This window comes from Dipodomys merriami, unplaced genomic scaffold (genome assembly GCF_024711535.1).
Source record: "Dipodomys merriami isolate MVZ:Mamm:240054 unplaced genomic scaffold, mDipMer1.0.p SCAF_307, whole genome shotgun sequence".
In the NCBI taxonomy this organism is placed as follows: Eukaryota; Metazoa; Chordata; class Mammalia; order Rodentia; family Heteromyidae; genus Dipodomys; species Dipodomys merriami.
The window spans coordinates 455,189-473,558 of record NW_027204571.1 but is presented as its reverse complement, the minus strand read 5'-3'; the positions used below and the strand labels follow the sequence as shown (position 1 = coordinate 473,558).

General features: G+C 45.5%; 1 protein-coding gene across 1 annotated transcript in view; it reads right to left on the bottom strand.

Moving 5' to 3' along the window:
• Positions 1 to 3,466: 3,466 nt before the first annotated feature.
• Positions 3,467 to 18,370, bottom strand: part of LOC138840921 (protein phosphatase PTC7 homolog) — a 42,117-nt gene continuing 27,213 nt past the window's right edge. Inside the window, exons 2-6 of the mRNA XM_070041350.1 lie at positions 16,468 to 16,647; positions 14,327 to 14,525; positions 9,693 to 9,816; positions 7,824 to 7,953; positions 3,467 to 6,919 (exon numbers count right to left, since the gene is read on the bottom strand). Coding sequence (XP_069897451.1) covers positions 6,861 to 6,919; positions 7,824 to 7,953; positions 9,693 to 9,816; positions 14,327 to 14,525; positions 16,468 to 16,647 — 692 coding nt within the window. The 3' untranslated portion in view covers positions 3,467 to 6,860. The remainder of the gene's footprint in view (positions 6,920 to 7,823; positions 7,954 to 9,692; positions 9,817 to 14,326; positions 14,526 to 16,467; positions 16,648 to 18,370) is intronic.

The following is an 18,370-nucleotide window of genomic DNA, read 5'->3' as shown; positions in this document are numbered from 1 at the left end:
CCAGAGAAAAAGCCAATTCTTCTGTGCTTGCTGGCACAGAGCAGCCTCCACTTGAGGGAGACAAGAGTCTCAGTTCTTTGCTTCTTTAGGAAAGGGCCGGCTCTGGTGGCTCTCGCCTATAATCCTAGCTACTTAGGAGGCTGATATATCTGAGGATTGCAGTTCAAAGCCAGCCCAGGCAGGAAAGTCCGTGAGACTCTTAACTATAATTAACCACCAGAAAACCAGAAGTGGTGCTGTGGCTCAAGTGGTAAAGTGCTCATCTTGAGCTGAAGAGCTGAGGGACAGCACCCAGGCCCAGAGTTCAAGCCCCACAACCAGGGGAGGGGGGGGAGGGGGGGGGAAGAGCTATAGCCAGGCACCAGTAGCTTGTGCCTGTAATCCTAAGAGGCTGAGATCTGAGGATTAGTTTGAAGCCAGCCCCGGCAGGAAAATAAGACTTTTTTTTTGGTCGGTTGTGGGGCTTGAACTCTGGGCCTGAGCGCTGTCCCTCAGCTCTACAGCTCAAGGCTAGCACTCTACCACTTGAGCTGCGGTGCCACTTCCAGTTTTCTGGTGGTTTATTGGAGGTAAGAGTTTCACGGACTTTCCTGCTCCGGCTGGCTTTGAACCCCGATCCTCAGATCTCAGCTTCCTGAGTAGCTAGGATTACAGGCATGAGCCACCAGCACCTGGCGAAAATAAGACTCTTATCTCCAATAAATACCAAAAAAGTTGAAATCAGGGTTGTGGCTCAAGGGGTAGAGGGCTACTTTGAGCAAAAAAAGCTCAGTGCCTAAGCCCTGAGTTCAAGCCAGTACTAGCAAAAACAACAAAAACAAAAAACCCATTAGCTCCAACCAGGAGGATGAATGAGGAGGGATAGGGCCAAGGTAGATGGCATATATATATGAAAATCTGAGAATTGAACCTGTTGGAATTGTAAGAATTAGCCTCATGGTACCACTAAAAAAAATAAGGAAGCCTGGTGCCAATGGCTCATGACTATAATCCTAGCTAATTAGGAGGATGAGATCTGAAGATGGTGGTTCAAAACCAGCCTGGGCAAACAAACTTGAGACTTATGGTTGGGAATGTGGCTTAGTGGTAGAGTGCTTGCCTAGCAGGCCATGAAGCCCTGGATTCCATGACTCAGTACCACATACATAGAAAAAGCTGGAAGTGGTGCTGTGGCTCAAGAGAAGCTCAGGGACAGTGCCCAGGCCCCAGGACTGGCAAAACAAAAAACACAAAACCTGAGACTTATGTGTCCAAATATCCACCCAAAATACCAGAAATGGAGGTGTAGCTCAAGTGACAGAACACTAGCCAAGAGCACAAAAGCTCAGGGACAGCACCCAGGCCCTGAGGTCAAGCCTCTGGAGCGTGTGTTTGTGTGCACACACACACATGCATGCATGCATACGCATGCGCACGTACACGCATGCGCGCACTCACACATACACAAAACTAGCTTCTTACCAGCACCAACAGACTAACATACCTGGCACAAAGGCAACGTTACATAATGTCTTAGAGCGTGTGCCCTTCCCCTCCCCAAGCCTGCTTGTAGTTCACTGTAACCTGGCAGACAAGCCTCGCACCTTACTGATGTGACTGCTGAGTTTCTGGAAAACTGTCAAACCATAGGAAATGTTCACTGGCAAGCAGTCCTACTTTAGATCCTGTGAGAATTGAAAAGGTGACTTAGACCTGGTGTGCTTTAGAACTGTTAACAGTTTAAAGTGAAAGCTCAGTGAATTTGGCTCTTACAGCTTAGTAATGAGTCATACTGCCCACAGTAACCCAATAAAACCCAAGCATATCCAAGATGTCCCTCCATGAATGAAAATGGCTGTTAGCAGGATTTTTGTGGAAACTGGCAATGTCCACATACCTTCAACTCCACCCCCTCACATTGCAGGCTGAGCATTTCGGGGTATCATGCTTACTCTGATGACACCAAATTTCTTTTCTTTTCCTTATTTTGGTCAGTCACAGGGCTTAAACTCAGGGCCTGGGCGCTGTCCCTGAGCTCTTTTGCTCAAGGCCACAGCACCATTTCTAGTTTTCTGGTTAACTGAATATAACATCTCACAGAGCTCATGCCTGTAATCCTAGCTAGTCAAGAGGCTAGAAGCTGAAGATCAAGGTTCAAAGCCAGCTCAGGCAGGAAAGTCCATGAATCTTAAAAGTTCAAGTCCCAGGATCGGAAGGGGGGGAAGCGGGGAAATAGTTACAAACTTTACTACCTAGGCTGGATGTGACCTGCAATCCTTAGTTCTCAGCTTCCTGAGTAGCTAGGATGACAGGCATGAGTCACCAGTACCCGGCTGACACCAAATTTCTGATATTCAACCAATGCAGATGACGGCTGAGCGCTTACTGTTCCAGTTTCTGGTGCATCACCAAGCAAGCCAGGCCTAGCGCTGTCCTGGTAGGAACAGCATGTTTATTCCTATGGGGTGCCCTACCCGGGGCTATTTTTACATATTCTTATGCTGGAAACTCTGGGCCTTGTACACACCAGACAAATACTGTGCCACAGAGCCATTCTAGCCCTTACAGAGCTAAGTTTAAAGATACCAGATTTTTAAAATTTTTGGTGTATGCAAACAAGCTGCACTGTGTACCTTTGAAGGCACAGAGCCTTCCTGAGCTGGGAAAACTGTTCCATGTCACATGCTGATCATTTTCCGAGGAAGCTTGCCAGTCATAGGAAATCACCTGTTGAGAAAAGGCAGTTCCAAGTAGGAGAAGAGAGAGGATGATAGCTGAGAAGTGTGGGCTCACTGTCAGGGTAAGACGCCTGGAGCTGGGCGCATGTGGCACATGTCTGTAATCCTAGCTACTTAGGTGACTGAGATCTGAGGATCGCAGTTCAAAGGCAGCCCAGGTAGAAAAGTCCCCATGAGAGATGGGCACCTGTAGCTCATGCCTGTAATTCTAGCTATTCAGGAGGCTGAGATCTGAGGATGGCGGTACAAAGCCAGCCCAGGCAGGAAAAGTCCGTGAGACTCTTATCTCCAATGAGCCACCAGAAAACAGGAAGTGGTGCTGTGGGGCTCAAGTGGTAGAGTACTTGCCTTAGCTGAAGAGCTCAGGGACAGCACCTAGGCCCAGAGTTCAAGCCCCACAACCACCAACAACAAAGTCCCCATGAAAATCTTATCTCCAATAAACTACTTAAAAAAGCTGGAAGTGGTGCACTAGCCTAGAGTACAAAGAGGCTCAGGGACAGCACCCAGGCCCTGAGTTCAAGCCCCAGGCCCCCCCGCCAAAAAAACCAAAAACTTAGAAATGACCAACAAACTCAGTGTCAAGAGCTGGTCTTTCACACATAGCCATATTCAATTAGGCATGGTGGCACCCACCTGTAATTCCAGCACTTGGGAGGCTGAAACAGGACAAGACTACTGAATTCCAGGCCAGCCTGGAACAACAACAAACTCAAAGTATGAAACAAAAGAAAAACCAACTACACACATTAGTATAAATACTATATTTATTAAATATCTTTACAGTTTATTTAAATGTATTTACAGAACTATTCCTGCATAAGTTATATTTCAGACATCCAATTCAGGTAACTGCCTCTTGGGTAAGACAAATAATGATAGTCTCAACAGAAAAAAAGCAGCTTGTTAGTACACACAGACTCAACTTTGCTCACTTCCTACCTAGGCATCTTGCCATGCACTACCTGCGAAGTTACATTTTCACGTGGACACTGGTTTTAGTTGAGAAGTTCAATTTTGCAACCAACTGAATTAAAAAAAAAAAAAAACAGACTCCAAATGTTTTCTGCTTCATATTTTGTTTTCTAAGCAGGTTTTGTTTTCTGTGGTATTGTAAAATTTGTTAAATGCAAAAATGTGACTCGGTTTCTAGAGAAACTGAATGCAGCAGCTCCATCAGCAGAAGCTGGAATAGGGTGACAAGGACCCGGGAGCTGGTGCTAGGTTCTCCAGTGACCACACACGGTCCTGCCTTATAACTGATGTGGCAGGCTGGCAGGCGGTGCTGCAGTGATGCCTCTGCAGGCTACACCGCCTGAAGGGCAGCTGCAGGAGAGGTCGGAACCGAGTTTCTCATGTAGGCCCAGCCCAGCCCCAGACACACACAGGGAACAGATGCTTATTCATTACCGCCAGTCTCACACCACAGGCATGAGTTCAGTGACTCAGGACAAACTACTTGCTCTCCCCCACTTCCTTTCTCCTTTCAGTGTTTTAATTAAGAGCCTGTCCACTCTCCCCACCTTCTCTCCATTTGGTAATTCTTTTTTGTTTTTCTTTTTTGTTGTGCGCAGGCAGCTTAAGTTCACAGGAAGAAATAAGTTTCTGATATGTTTAGAGTGCACATTTTAAAACAGAACAAAATAAAAATTTCAAGCATGTGATAAAAATATTGATTTGTATAGTACAGTATTGCTTTATAAATATAGATGGAAAGCTATAAACTTTACGGGTCTTTGGTGCGTCCAAAGAGGGATGTATAATTTGCCATTTGTGAATTAGAAATCCAAATTTTCTCTTTTGTTATAAAAGTCCAGTACATGAGGCAAGTGTGTATGTCTACACGGCTTGATTTAAAACAACAAACACACATAGGTGCAGAGTTAATGGGGCCAAGTGACCCTGCTGGGCCGCAAGGCTGAAGCCTGGGTGGGTGACTTGGAGCCACCAGGGCTGGCCAGGGCCTCGGCCCCTTGGAGGACGCTCACTCTGCTGGCCCGGGGCAGTCACAGTAAGTGCTTAACAAAAAGGACAGGGCTATGGAGAGAATTCCCCCTCACTAACCCACAGGCCAGGTCCAAAGTCAAGTCCACTGGGAAACCCAGTTCTTTGCCCCTGTTTTTCAGTGTCACTGGAACCACACTGTCGATTTCTAACAATCATTGCTCAGAAAATAAGTTGATTAAATAAGTTGTGTAAAACACCTCTAATCTAGCTTTACAAAGATTGTTTGATGGGTAAAATGAGAGCAGAGAAAAGCCAGTAACTTGACCAGCTCTCTCTTACCAGAAACTAAATGTCAGCATTGGAAAATTAATGTAAAACATATCCAGATCGTAAGGCTACATACATCTGAGCAAAAATAATTACAAACCCAAACAAAAGAGGTGAAGTCACCAGTCCTAGTGTGAAGCTATTCCTTTTCACAAACCCCTCTGGATGCAACTTTCTTTTCCTTTGAAACACAGGGACTGCAAATAGTTTGTGCAAAATAAATACCCTACCACTTGCCACGGAGGCCTGTCTGATGAAAGCAGTCTCCAACCCTACCCACCTCCTCACCAAAGATTCTGTTCTGTCAAGTTAGGGTAGTTAAGGCATTCTGACATGTAAAGGTGATTCAAAATAGATATCTAACATTATGCCAATTTAGGAATAGTAGATAAATTACTGAACGGCTTACAAATGAATAACTCATTCTTATAATGAAATGCCTGTTACAAGCATGATGCATCGAAATATAGTAATGACATGTACATGGTACATGTTCAACAATTTAAATAAAACAAAAGCTTGACAGTTACTCAAATATACAGTACAAATTCACAAACAAAATCTTTTAAAACACACTGAGGTAACCTCATGCTAAGCTCTAATGCCAGCGGCTTCCTCCACACTCTCGGCAGGCCTCGCTGCGTTCGCATCTGTACACCAGCCTTACCTGACATATATAAAACATGGCTTTAATTTAAGGATTCTAAGTATATATATATTTTTCTACCACCAAGTTAATGAAGGGGGAAAAAAACGGACCCAAAAATATATGTCTTTACATACAACTGTCCACTTGTACACAACCTTTTAAAAATAAGTTTGCGCTTGCAGGTAAGGGAAACCAGCGGTGGTTTGGAGGGGACTATACACGGCAAAATGGCTCTTCGGAAACTGTAAACATTAAGCTTGATTCAGAAACCCTCCCTTTTGCCCAGGGTAACAGCACAGGTCAGGTTATCGCCAGGAGCTTTCCTGTGGGCTCAAGGGGCAAGGCGCATGCGCTGAGGAAGCCAGGCTCCCGGGGAGGCCGAGCACCCTCCACAGCACCACGGCCCCCCAAAGCCAGTGTGTAGCTCGAGCTCTGGCTGGTGTCTCAGCCCATGAGGCCTGGGCACCCTCACAGACGGGGGTTGTGAGGGTATGCATGTGGATTTCAACTACAACATTAAACTTGTAGGCTTTGAGAGGTTTCATAATCTTGAGTACTATTTCCATTTAAAAATTCAGGTATGGAGTCTCCCCTGGGCCACCACCAGCCTGTGATTTGGACTAACCAAAAAAATGCCAAAACTTAAACCACAGGAATACAATTAAGCATCTTTTAAAAAGCATGGAGTATTTGTAACTACAGACCTAAAATTTAAATTTTCTTCCAATTTGAGATATAGCAACCCAGAGCTGTTTCAGAGCAGGGTTCTAAACTCCAGGTGAAAACACCAAGCCATACCCAACAACCAGGACAAAGTGAGGCCTGCCGCACTCAGGTGACACACAGTGTATGCTCCTAGTAGACTTATCATTACATATGAATGGTGTAAGACTTAAAATTCCTTTAACACACTGTAATTTTGAACCCACTTTGCCAACATTACTCATTTAACTGCTTTCTAAAGTAAGAGGTTTGGAACCCCTCCCTCCATAAGAGGCGGAGGCCCCCTTCCCATTTGCTCCCTACAGCTGCTGCCCACGGCACAGCAAGTGAACAACAATAGTGGTTCTCAATAAAGACCTCAGGCGCTGGGGCAAATGGGCCAGGCTTGCGTCACACTTGCATCACAGGCCACTGCGGTCTCCCGCCAGCAGGATCAGCGCACAAGGCTGGGGAAAGTGAGGCGGCGACAGGAAGGACAGGAGTCACAGCTCGGCCGGTCAGTCTGTATACTCAGCCACGATAGACAGGAGGACGGTGATGTCATCTGGCTTCCCACCTGAAACACCAATGAGAACCTATCGGCATGCTTCCAAAGAAGCCCAGCAGAAATGCCAACTCCATGAAAAAAGACGTTGGGTTGAAGAATTTTTTTAAAAAAGGTCAATTCCTGCTAAAAATAGACACTATTGAGAATTATTCACATTTGTTTATTTTGAAATCTGTCATCTGGGAAACAAACTTTTGGGGCTGGGAATGTGGCTTGCCTAGCATGCAGAAAAAGCCAGAAGTAACGCTGTGGCTCATGTGGTAGAGGGCTCGCCTTGATCAAAAGCAGCTCTGGGACAGTGCCCAGGCTCTGAGTTCAAGCCCCCAGGACCGGCTAAATAAATAAATAAATAAATAGATAAATAAATAAATGATAAAGACAAAGAAAAATACTGTAAGTCCCAGGAATACTAATGCAAGTGCTTGTATTTCAGCAGGGTTGGTGCACCAATATTCCCCATCAGAAAAGAAGAAAAAATAAGCATAAAGACAATAGATGGGTGATTTAATTGAAGCTTTCCTGCTGCCTTAGAGCAGGCAGTCTATGGAAAGGGCTGCCTCTTTGCCTGTGTGTTCAGAAAGGATACATGAGGTGACTCCAGCTGACCAGGGCTGCAAACACCTTGCATGGCCGTGTTGAAGCATGAGCTCGGTCCTGACTGTCCCGCAGTGTGCACAGCTACACACAGGGGCACAGGAGACAGGAGGGCTGCTAAGACTTTCAAAGTCTGCTGGGGCAACTGGGCAGGCAAATGATGCCACACCCTGCGGAGCCACAGGAAGCCACATGGAGCTGCGAGCTCTCTCCCCCGCTGGCCTTGCTCAAAGGCAATCAGGGCTGGAGAGGCATCATGTTCAGCCCAGCCACCACCAAGTCCCAACTTAGTTGCTAGACTCAGCCACGGAATGCTTACCTCTCACATTCAACCCGTTGTCACATGCAAACTGTGCAAAAGGTGACATGTAATTTGGGTCATAGGCTAGCTCGTGCGCTTGCTCAGCAATGCTCCTTGCAGTCTGCTGTATACTCTCATAATTCGAATTCTAAGATGAAAGGACACAGAGTTACTTTCACCAGAATGCCTTGTGTGACCTCTGCACGCAGGTGGACTGCACAGCAACATTTGTCTCCACATTATTTGCTTTACTTTGAACTAGGACTTAAACTGAAGGCCTTGTACTTGCCACACAAGTGTTGACCACTTGAGCCAGGCCTCCAGTCCAAAGCACATTTTCTGCCACTTAAGTCTCACTTTAGAGAAGATGTGATAGATAGCACCAGGCCCTCGCTCCTACTGCCTGCCCACCCCGAATAGGAGGTTATCTGCTGTGGTAGTCTTTGGCCTTGAAATCTTCATGCTTTGTGGGTGGGTTTTATGGTCAGTCGTGGGGCCTCTACTCTGGGCCTGGGCGCTGTCCCTCAGCTCTTCAGCTCAAGGTTAGCGCTCTACCACTTGAGCCACAGCACCACTTCTGGTTTTTTCTACTTATGCGGTGCTGAGGAATCGAACACAGAGCCTAATGCATGAGAGGCAAGCACTCTACCACTAAGCCACCTTCCCAGCCCTGTTTTGTTGTTCTGTGCTAATACCAGGGCCTGAACTCAGGGCCTTGCACTCTCACTTGACTGTTTTGCTCCAGTTGGCGTTCTACCACTAAGCACAGCACTTCCTGAAGTCTGAATTTTGATTTTTTACTTTCTCACTTGACATGCTTCAGTTATCCTTGCTAAAATGGGGTGGAGGGACAAGTGACTTCTCAAGCCCCCTGCTGGGGGTGTGCCCCAACTTCTTAAGAGTTGCTGGGTATCCTACAGAAGGCACTTTTAGGGCTTTATACCGTGAGCAAAGATTCTGCTCTGGCTATGTCCCTTTTCTTGACACTTCAACCTCTTCAGCTACAAACTGGAGGTGGGAAATGAAATGCGGTTCAGCTCTGAAACAAGTTCTAAACCCTTTTGGTCTAAGTATTACTAGGTCTCGGCTTCAATGTCCCCTCCTCAAGGAGCCCTCCCTGAGCAATCATAAGGGGCAGTCCCCTCTACTTTCTAGTCCCTTCCCTTACGGTCTCCAATCACATTAATTCATCTATTCATCTCCCCAGTAAGGGTTCCCCTCTAGGCAATTGTGAACTAGGCAATTGTGGGTGGGGCCTACACAGCTTCTGCTTATCACCTGCCACCGCAGGGAGCACCAAACAGCACAGCCCTGAGACTAGACCTTACTCTCCATTTTACAAGTATGGAAAGGACTCCTTGGGCAGCTAAGAAGGATCAGAAGAGGTGGAGAAAGATTTGTTTTCCCAGAGTCAGCACTTTCATAAAGCTAGGACTCTGGAAGGTCTGGCTTCTACCGCCTGTGGCTCTGCTCTGTATGAGTCTCAGCTGCCCTTCTGCTGTGGCTCCAACCACTGGGGTTCCTCAGCCTTGCTACTTGCTGTCATTCAGCCTCAGCACCTGCTGGGTGTCCAGGGAATATAAAAGAAAAAAGAGTAGACAAAAAGAATAAAAGGAGAAAGAAGCCAATACCATTAAAATACAAGAAATGGCTTCTGGACTCTTCCTACTTAGACACCCTGCTAAAGACTCAAGTGAAAAGCCACTTTCCCCTCCAGTTCTCTTAGGGACATTTCCATTACAATTGCTTGGAATATTATGGCTATTGTTTACCTAAAGTTCACAAAGCAGTACTTTCCAAAACTACACAAAGACAAAGAACTGATTCAGTAAAACCCAATGCCCAGAGAGGGGCTATTCTTGAGAGGGCTAACCTTGAGTGGATTACCTTTAACTTCTTTAGCTCCTGGAGGATCATATAATCAGGCATATTGTCAAAGAGTCCATCTGTTGCCGTCAGGATAATGTCTCCTAACTGGACATCGAATGATGTGCTATCAGCAGCATCCGGGCTGTGGCAAAAACAAGGAAGCCATTTTTATAATGTAATAAGGATCTCTACATGCTATCAGAGACACTCAAATTCCTAACCTTCAGAAAAATTAACTGAAGGCTATTATACATGTTTCAAAAGCTTAAATGAAATCACCAGGTAAAACTAAGTCTACCCAGTTGCTGGTGGCTCATGCCTATAATCCCAGCTACTCAAGAAGCTGAGATCTGAGGATCCTGGCTTGAAGCCAGCCTGAGCAGCAAAGTCTGTGAGACTCTTATCTCCAATTAACTACCAGAAAGTTTGAAATGGAACTGTGGCTCAAGTGGTAGAGCACTAGCCTTAAACAGAAAAATTCAGGGACAGTGCCCACGTTCTGAGTTCATGCCCCAGGCACGCGTGCGCGAGCGAGCAAGCGAGCGAGCAAGTAAGCAAGTAAGCAAGCAAGCAAGCAAGCAAGCAAGCAAGCAAGCAAGCAAGCAAGCAAGCAAGCGAGCAAGCGAGCAAGCGAGCAAGCAAGCAAGCAAGCAAGCAAGCAAGCAAGCAAGCAAGCGAGCGAGCGAGCGAGCGAGCGAGCGAGCGAGCGAGCGAGCGAGCGAGCAAGCGAGCAAGCGAGCAAGCAAGCAAGCAAGCAAGCAAGCAAGCAAGCGAGCAAGCAACCCACCCCCACCTGAATCTTCTAAGGGCCTTTAAAACCCAGAAGGCGGCTCTCTGCCAGGCATCAGCCCCACTCTTCAGGGTTACAGCAGTACAGCAAAGGCAAGGTATGGGACCTCACCTCACCAGGAGAAGCCAGCCCTCTGGTAAGATCCCCTCTACTGACCTGCAAAGTCACTAATAACTACATTGTCATATACTTGTGAGTGTGCCTAGTCATAAACCTTTAAGAAATATCTGTCAGATGATTAGCTGACTAATAACAAAACCTAGTATTTGCTGCTCCAAAATGGAGGGGCTCAAAGAGCAGATATTCCTAAATGCAGAAATGAAACCAAGACACTCAAGGACTGCTACCACTGCGACCTCTGGAGACTAGGAAGGTGGGGAGGGGGGTAGCTAGTCTGCCTTCACCTGTAATCTGTAATTAGGGATAATGGCCAGGAAAAAAAACCTTACATGCTGACTCACAGAAAAGGGTTCAGAACCAAAGCACCCCAAGCTTGACAGAATCCAACACTGTGTAAGTCACAGGTCAGGAATTATGTGAAGACAAAACACCAAGTAAGCAAAGTGGGCTGTGCCTGGGGACACACAAAGCCTTGAGCAAAACCTGCTCACCTTCATGGCACAGGGAGGCTACGGCACACATTAAGCACCATGCCTTTGTAATGACAAACCTGCACTCATCTTAACTCTTAACTGTAGACACAGCTATAGAAGTCATGCCTCTAAGCTGGGAAGTGCTGTTACAGACCAGAGTGTCGGACAGGCAGGGACACCCAGGCTGGAGGAAGAGCAGGAATCAGGTTGAGCCCTTCTGCAGGACACTGTGGTCTGCTGTCAGGTTCCAGAGCATAGATTAATGATCAGGTTGGCACTGGCACTTGATTATGCTGAGGTTTTTCTTTCCCCAGAAGGGAGGATGTGCTCCTATTGGCCAGTTCTTCCTCTGCTAATCCCCGCCCCCATCCCTGAGCTTGGTGTTCTGCCAGTTGCAGCTCTGCCCATTTTGACTGAACACCCTGTGCTGCTCTGCTGGAAAGGGTACTGCACTGAAAGGCAAGCTGCAATCACATGCTGGTGGGCAGGCAAGCAGGCTCTGGACTCCAGGGAAGGCCACCTCCACCTTGCTGGCAGGGCAGTTCAGTGTGGCCTAACCTTGTTCAACAGTGTGCATTGTGGACAAGGCAGGGCTCTCACACTTAAAGGTAAAGCAAGCCAGGAACTGGTGGCTCACGCCTGTCATCCTAGCTACTCAGGAGGCTGAGATCTGAGGACTGCAGTTAGAAGCCAGCCTGGGCAGGAAAGTCCATGAAACTCTTATTATCTTCACCAAAAAGCCAGAAGTGGAACTGTGGCTCAAGTGGTAGAGCACTAGCCCTGAGAAAAAAAAGCACAAACAATCAGGGACAGCACCCAGACCCTGAATTCAAGCCCAGGACCAGCACCCAAAAAAAGAAGCTAATATCAGGAAGCAGCAAATGAAGGAAATTAGAGCACTGTTCTCTAGAACTGTTATCTGACATGGCTAATACTGAAAAACAAAATATATAATCAAACATTCTTCTGATTATAGCAGTCAGTCTAAATAAAAAGTGCTTCCCCTCTCTCTAGGAGTCAGCAGCAAGCAGCAGATTTTTTGTTTAATTTTTGAGATAAGGTCTCTCTGTATAGCTCAGGATGGCCTCAAACTCACAATCCTCAGTGGCCCAAGTACTGAAATTACAGACACGAACCACTGCACATTGTGTATTTCCCATGCAGAATACCCAATTATACTGTATGTTCATCCTGGAGACAAAGATGGCAGAAACCATCTTTACCTGGCTTAAGAAGAGTTAGTAAATAGAAACAACAAAATGGCACTTGTGGGGCTGGGAAGGCAGTTTAGTGGTATATTGCTTGCCTCACATGCATGAGGACCTGGGTTTGATTCCTCAACACCACATAAGCAGAAAAGGCCGGAAGTGGTACTGTGGTTCAAGTGGTTGAGCACTAGCCTTGAGCTGAAGAGCTGAGGGACAGCACCCAGGCCCAGAGTTTAGGCCCCATGACCAACAAAAAAAGTAAGTCTTCAAAATGGCACGTGTTAAAGTTGTCTATTTTTTTTTTTTTTTAACAGAAGGCCATTAGTGGGTTGCCAGTGTTCATGCCAGATCCTGTAAGGTTATTAGAGGTAGTGAAATTTGAAACCATCTCAGCTCTATTCTGGTCAAAGATACAAAACTGGGAATGTGAATTCAAAGAATTTCAACTTGTCTTAGAAGATTCTGCTTCACACTTTAAAAGATCAGCGTGCGCACGCACACACACACACACACAAAACAAAAACAAAAAACAAAACTGAACTTAGAGAAAATGTCACAGGATCAGGAAACATCTCCAGACACTCTCACAGTCCTGATGAAGGACAAGACCGCTTCCTTTTTATTCTTTTTTTTTTTCGTGTGTGGGGGTGTACAGGGATTTCAACTCAAGACCTCATGCTGACTAGGCAAGTGATCTACTTTTTGGGCCATGGCTCCTGCCTTTTCTGCTTCAGATGTTTTCCCTCCTACTACCTCTCCTCCCTTCTCACATCTTGCAATACTAGGGCTTGAACTCATGGTTTTGCACTTGCTTAGGTAGATAGCTCTACTGCTTAAGTCACACATCTAGCTCTTTTTGCTCTGCTTTTTTTCTTTTCTTATACTCAGGCTTGAATTCAGGGCCTATGCTGCTGTTACTGAGTTTTTTGTGTAAGGCTAACAGTACCACTTGGGCCATAGCTCCACTTCTGGCTTTTTGGTGGTTAATTGGAGATAAGAGACTCATGGACTTTCCTGCCCAGGTTGGCTTTGAACCATGGGAACTTGGGTGTACTGATTGTTTCTGAGATAGCATCTCCCTTTTTCTCCAGCTAGCTTGGACCATGTTCTTCCTATGTATGCTACTTGTGTAATAGGGATAACAGGTGCACACCAGCCACTGTGCCCCACTATTGGCTAAGATAATGTCTCACAAGCCTTGTGCCCTGGCTTGCCTTCGATTCTTAAGTCTCCTAAGTAGCTAGCATTGTAAGTGTGAGCCACTGTATCTGGCTAGGACAAGACCACTTCTGACTCCACTCTCTGAAGTTGTATTGACTGTCCATAAGAAAAGGGCCTGAGAACAGGGAAGTTACTATTGTTAGCTTCTCTTACAATGTATGTAAAACCTGTCCAAGCAGAGGCATGCAGAATAATGACTCATCTCCCCAGCAAAATTTAACAAGCACACTGCATGCTCCATGTGCTGATGGCTGAAAAACTGATATACCGTGATTGTGAAACAGTATTTTACCCTCCTGTCAGTTACTAGGTGTCTATCAGAATTCAATGTGGGTAAGCGCTACAGTGGCTCAAAACTGTAATCCTAGCTATTCAGGAAGTTAAGATCTGAAGGATCAAGGTTCAAAGCCAGCCTGCACAGAAAAGTCTGGGGTTCTCCATCTCCTAGTAACTAGAAAAATACTGGACGAGAGGTATGACTCAAGAAATAGAATGCTAGCTGTGAGCAAGCGAAAATGCAGAGCCAGAGAGCAAGGCCTTGAGTTCAAGCCCTAGTACCAGCACACACACATAAAAAAGAATACTATGTGGCTATAATGTCTCAAAGTATCTTTCACAGATCCATCAAAAGGTCTTCTTGATGAGATGGAAACACTTGTCCCACTATATTCAGGGGGAAGTGGAAGGGACTCAGAAGAGTATCTGTCACTCAAGGGGGAAGTAGGAGGGGCCAGAAAGTACTTGTCACTCACGAGGAGGGGGGGATGAAGAGGGAGAGTGGGAGAAGCCAGGGGGATTATCTGTACTCAAGGGGGTAGTGGGAGGGACCAGGGAAATTACCTGTCACTCAGGACGACTCCCTCGGCCTCTGGGGGAGCAATTGAGAGCTGGAATGGAGTGTTGAAGTAATGCTGCTGCTCATCAGACCGATGCACAACTTCACCACCCCTAACCACTAGGAAGCCGGAATCCCCCAGGTTGGCTGTGTGTAAGCGGTGGCTACTCCTGTCCAGCACCACAATGCACGCGGTGCTACTACCTAGGAAGGAACCAGATAGCGATACATAATGGAGGCAGGTGCCTCTGCACACATCTTCATCATGTAACTTCAAAGACCAACAGGCTACATTTGAGTTTCTTTCCTACACTGAGTAGTATTAGTTGTACTTTGCACACCCATAAACATCAGCTATGACCTGGGCAGGGTCAACACATGGGAAGAAAGCCCGCAGGCTGCTAAGATCTAGATTCTTCCTTCTGCAGAGATGGGGGGAGGGCAAATGGCTTCTGCACCAAGCTGCACTGAAAACGGAGTGATGTTCAGATGGCTGACCCACCACAGGCACACAGGCAAATCCCCCATATTAAAATGGAATTTATTTTATTTTATTTTTTTGTCGATCGTGGGGCTTGAACTCTGGGCTTGGGCGCTGTCCCTGAACTCTTCAGCTCAAGGCAAGCACTCTACTGCTTGAGCCACAGCGCCACTTCCAGTTTTTTAGTGGTTTATTGGAGATAAGAGTCTCACGGACTTTCCTGCGCAGGCTGTCTTTGAACCGTGATCCTCAGATCTCAGCCTCCTGAGTAGCTAGGATTATAGGCATGAACTACTGGCGCCGGGCTGGAAATATTTTTTATCCCAGAGCTCCTTCTACAAGCCCTCAGTGCAGCAGAGGGACAACCTTGTGAGGACCAAGAATTTACAATGCACTTGGATGTCTGGAGAAATGCATCAACAATTACTGGCTGTGGGGGGGAGGGGGGAGGCTGGGAAGGGATGTGAAGGGTAAACAAAGGAGGAGGCTGCAATGCTTGGTAAGAAATGTGCGCATTATCCTGCCCATGTAATTGTAACTCCTCTGTACAATATGTTCACAAATAAAATTAAATTAAATTAAAAAAAAAAACTCAAAAAAAAAAAAACAATTACTGGCTGGCTCTTTAAATTACATTTGCTTTCTAGGCTTTTTGGCCATTGCTGGCTTAAAAAAATGACCACCAGGGTTGGGAAGGTGGCTCAGTGGTAGGGTGCTTACCTTGCATGCATGAGGCCCTGCGTTCAATTCCTCAGTACCACATGAGCAGAAAAAGCCAGAAATGGTGCTATGGCTCAAGTGGTAGAGCACTAGCCTTGAGCTGAAGAGCTGAGGGACAGCACCCAGGCCCAGAGTTCAAGCCCCATGACCAACCAAAAAAAAAAAAAAAAAGACCACCGATTCTTGTAAAGTTATTATTTACAGTTATATCTAACTGAAGTTCAGTAAAACTTGCTTGAATTTAAGTTACCAAGTGGTACACAGATGTGTTGGTTAAGTATACATCACACATGGCAATGAAGTGGCTATTCAATGTGTTTTAGGAGGAAAAAAGTAATCACAATATTCAATGTAAGTAAGCCACTAACATGGCTTTAAATTTATTTCTATCTCCAAGTTACACAAGGATAATGACAAAGTCAGCAGAGGTAGGGTAAAAAACATCAGAAAAAACAAAGCTTTTAAAGTATAAAACAGCAGGACAACTCTTTCCAACTGGTTGTCCCAAATAAAGCGGAAAGGGGAAGGCTTGCAGACATGCAGGCATGAGCCCCTGCCTGAGGGAGAGCTCACAACTCCTTCACCAAACTGTTCAGTTATAGGAAGAGCCTTAGAAAAACACTACACTAAGCCGGGTGCTGGTGGCTCATGCCTGTAATCGCAGCTACTCAGGAGGCTAAGATATGAGAATCGTGGTTCAAAGCCAGTCTGGGCAGGAAAGTCTCCATGAGACTCTCATCTCCAAAACCACCAGAAAACTGGAAGTGGTGCTGTGGTAGAGCACTCGTCTTGAGCTGAAGAGGTTAGGAGCAGTGCTCAGGCCCTGAGTTCAAGTCCCACAACCAACAAAAAAAAAGAAAAACACTACAATGCCAAGTCAATTTCTTGGCTTTGTTTTTAACCGATTAGTAGCTCCTTTAAGAGGAAACAACATTATTTACTTACCAAGCAAAGGTTCTTTATTTTGCAGCAACTCACAGTAGCTTGTGGTGAGAATTCCAATGGGATTACTGGGCACAAACCGGCCTTCCTTCACCAAACGCTCACACGTTCGCATTAAAGTCCCTGAGAACTGAGATGGGTCCACTCCATAGTCTCTCCACCCACCAACGCCATCCGCAACTCCTAAGGAAAGGACAAGAGCACCATAACAACGTCTTAGGAAGTTAACTACATGCTAGTGCATCATCATCATCTCAAAGTCACCCTAAAAAATGCTCAAATTGAATTCAATACACATTAACATTTCTAAGTCAAATTATCTTGCTTACAATTTGGTCACTCACTTATTCATGGATAAACATTTGTGCTACCACAGGATGGCACTGCCAACCAACTATGAAAGAGTTCCATTTCAGCAGGAGTATCATTTTGTATATAAGAATCTGGGTTAACAGACATCCCAAAATAGATGAATGGATCAAAAAAATGTGGCACCTATATACAATGTTACACAGCCACTAGAAAGGATAAAATAATAGTATTTGCAGGGCAAAGGATGGAACTAGAACAAATCATGTTGAGTGAGGTAAGCAAAGATCAGAGAGACAAATGGTACACATTCTCCCTGATACACAGAAGTTATATTTAAAACCAACAGGATATGACAAATTATACAGGATTCTAGGCCCATATAGAGTGAGACCAGAAAAGGAGAGTCTTAGGAGAAAAATCACCAAGTTGTAATACCCAAGCACCTCTTTATATATATATATATATATATATATATATATATATATATATATATATTTCATATACATACCGAAATGAACTTCAAAGATAAGGAAACAAAAGACCTTTTCTTAATTTGTCTTTTCATTTTTAGATGACTCTGTATTGTTTACCTCATATACGGTGTATACACATGCACATCTTAGGGAAGGTGGGGGAAAGGCACAGAATCAGTGGAAAATGGGTGAAAAAGTGCAGCATCAGAGCCCACCGGCTATACTGGACTTCGATGAAAGTGAACCAAGCAACTCGTAAGGCAGGGATGGAAGGGAGGGAATAGGAGAGAATGAGGGAACAGATGATAATAAGCAAAAGGAAGGCAATGTACTTATTACCTGATGTATGTAAAGGTAACCCTGCTATATATCACCTCTAAAAAAAATAAAAAAAAAAAAGAATCTGGGTTCGCATCTGTAATCCTAGCTACTCAGGAGCTGAGATCTGAGTGTGGTTAGAAGCCAGCTCAGACAGGAAAGCCCCAGGACTGGCACAGAAAAAAGAATTTTATGAGAGAGGACAAAAACTGATTTTTTTCCTTTAAAGTGCTGAAATAAGTGATAACACATGAGAACAGCAGAAGCAGACCTGGAGATGGTGCTTTAGTAGGACAGCATGGTTAGCATACATGATAGCCTAGGTTTGATTGCCAGCAACAAGAATGAAACTGCCAAAACAGGAAATTTCTTTTGTTTTGTTTTTTTGTTTTGCTTTTTTGGGGGGGTCCTGTCGTAGGGCCTGAACTCTGGGCCTGGGCACTGTCCCTCAGCTCTTCAGCTCAAGGCTAGCGCTCTACCACTTGAGCCACAGCGCCACTTCCGGCTTTTTCTTTTTGCTTATGTGGTGCTGAGGAATCGAACCCAGGGCCTTGAGCATGCAAGGCAGGTGCTCTACCACTGAGCCACCTTCCCAGCCAAAGCAGGAAATTTCTAACATCAGATATTGGCCAATATCTGAAAAGAACCAAACTGGTCCTTTCCTCTTTGAGGCTTCAGAATTAACCTGTGCAGCGATGCTCTCTACTACAGCAGCAAAGGCCACAAGTGGCTTTGGAGCACCTGGAATGGCAGGTAAGCCCTGCCCCAAATATAAAATACTTGCTGTGAAAAAAAGTCCAAGT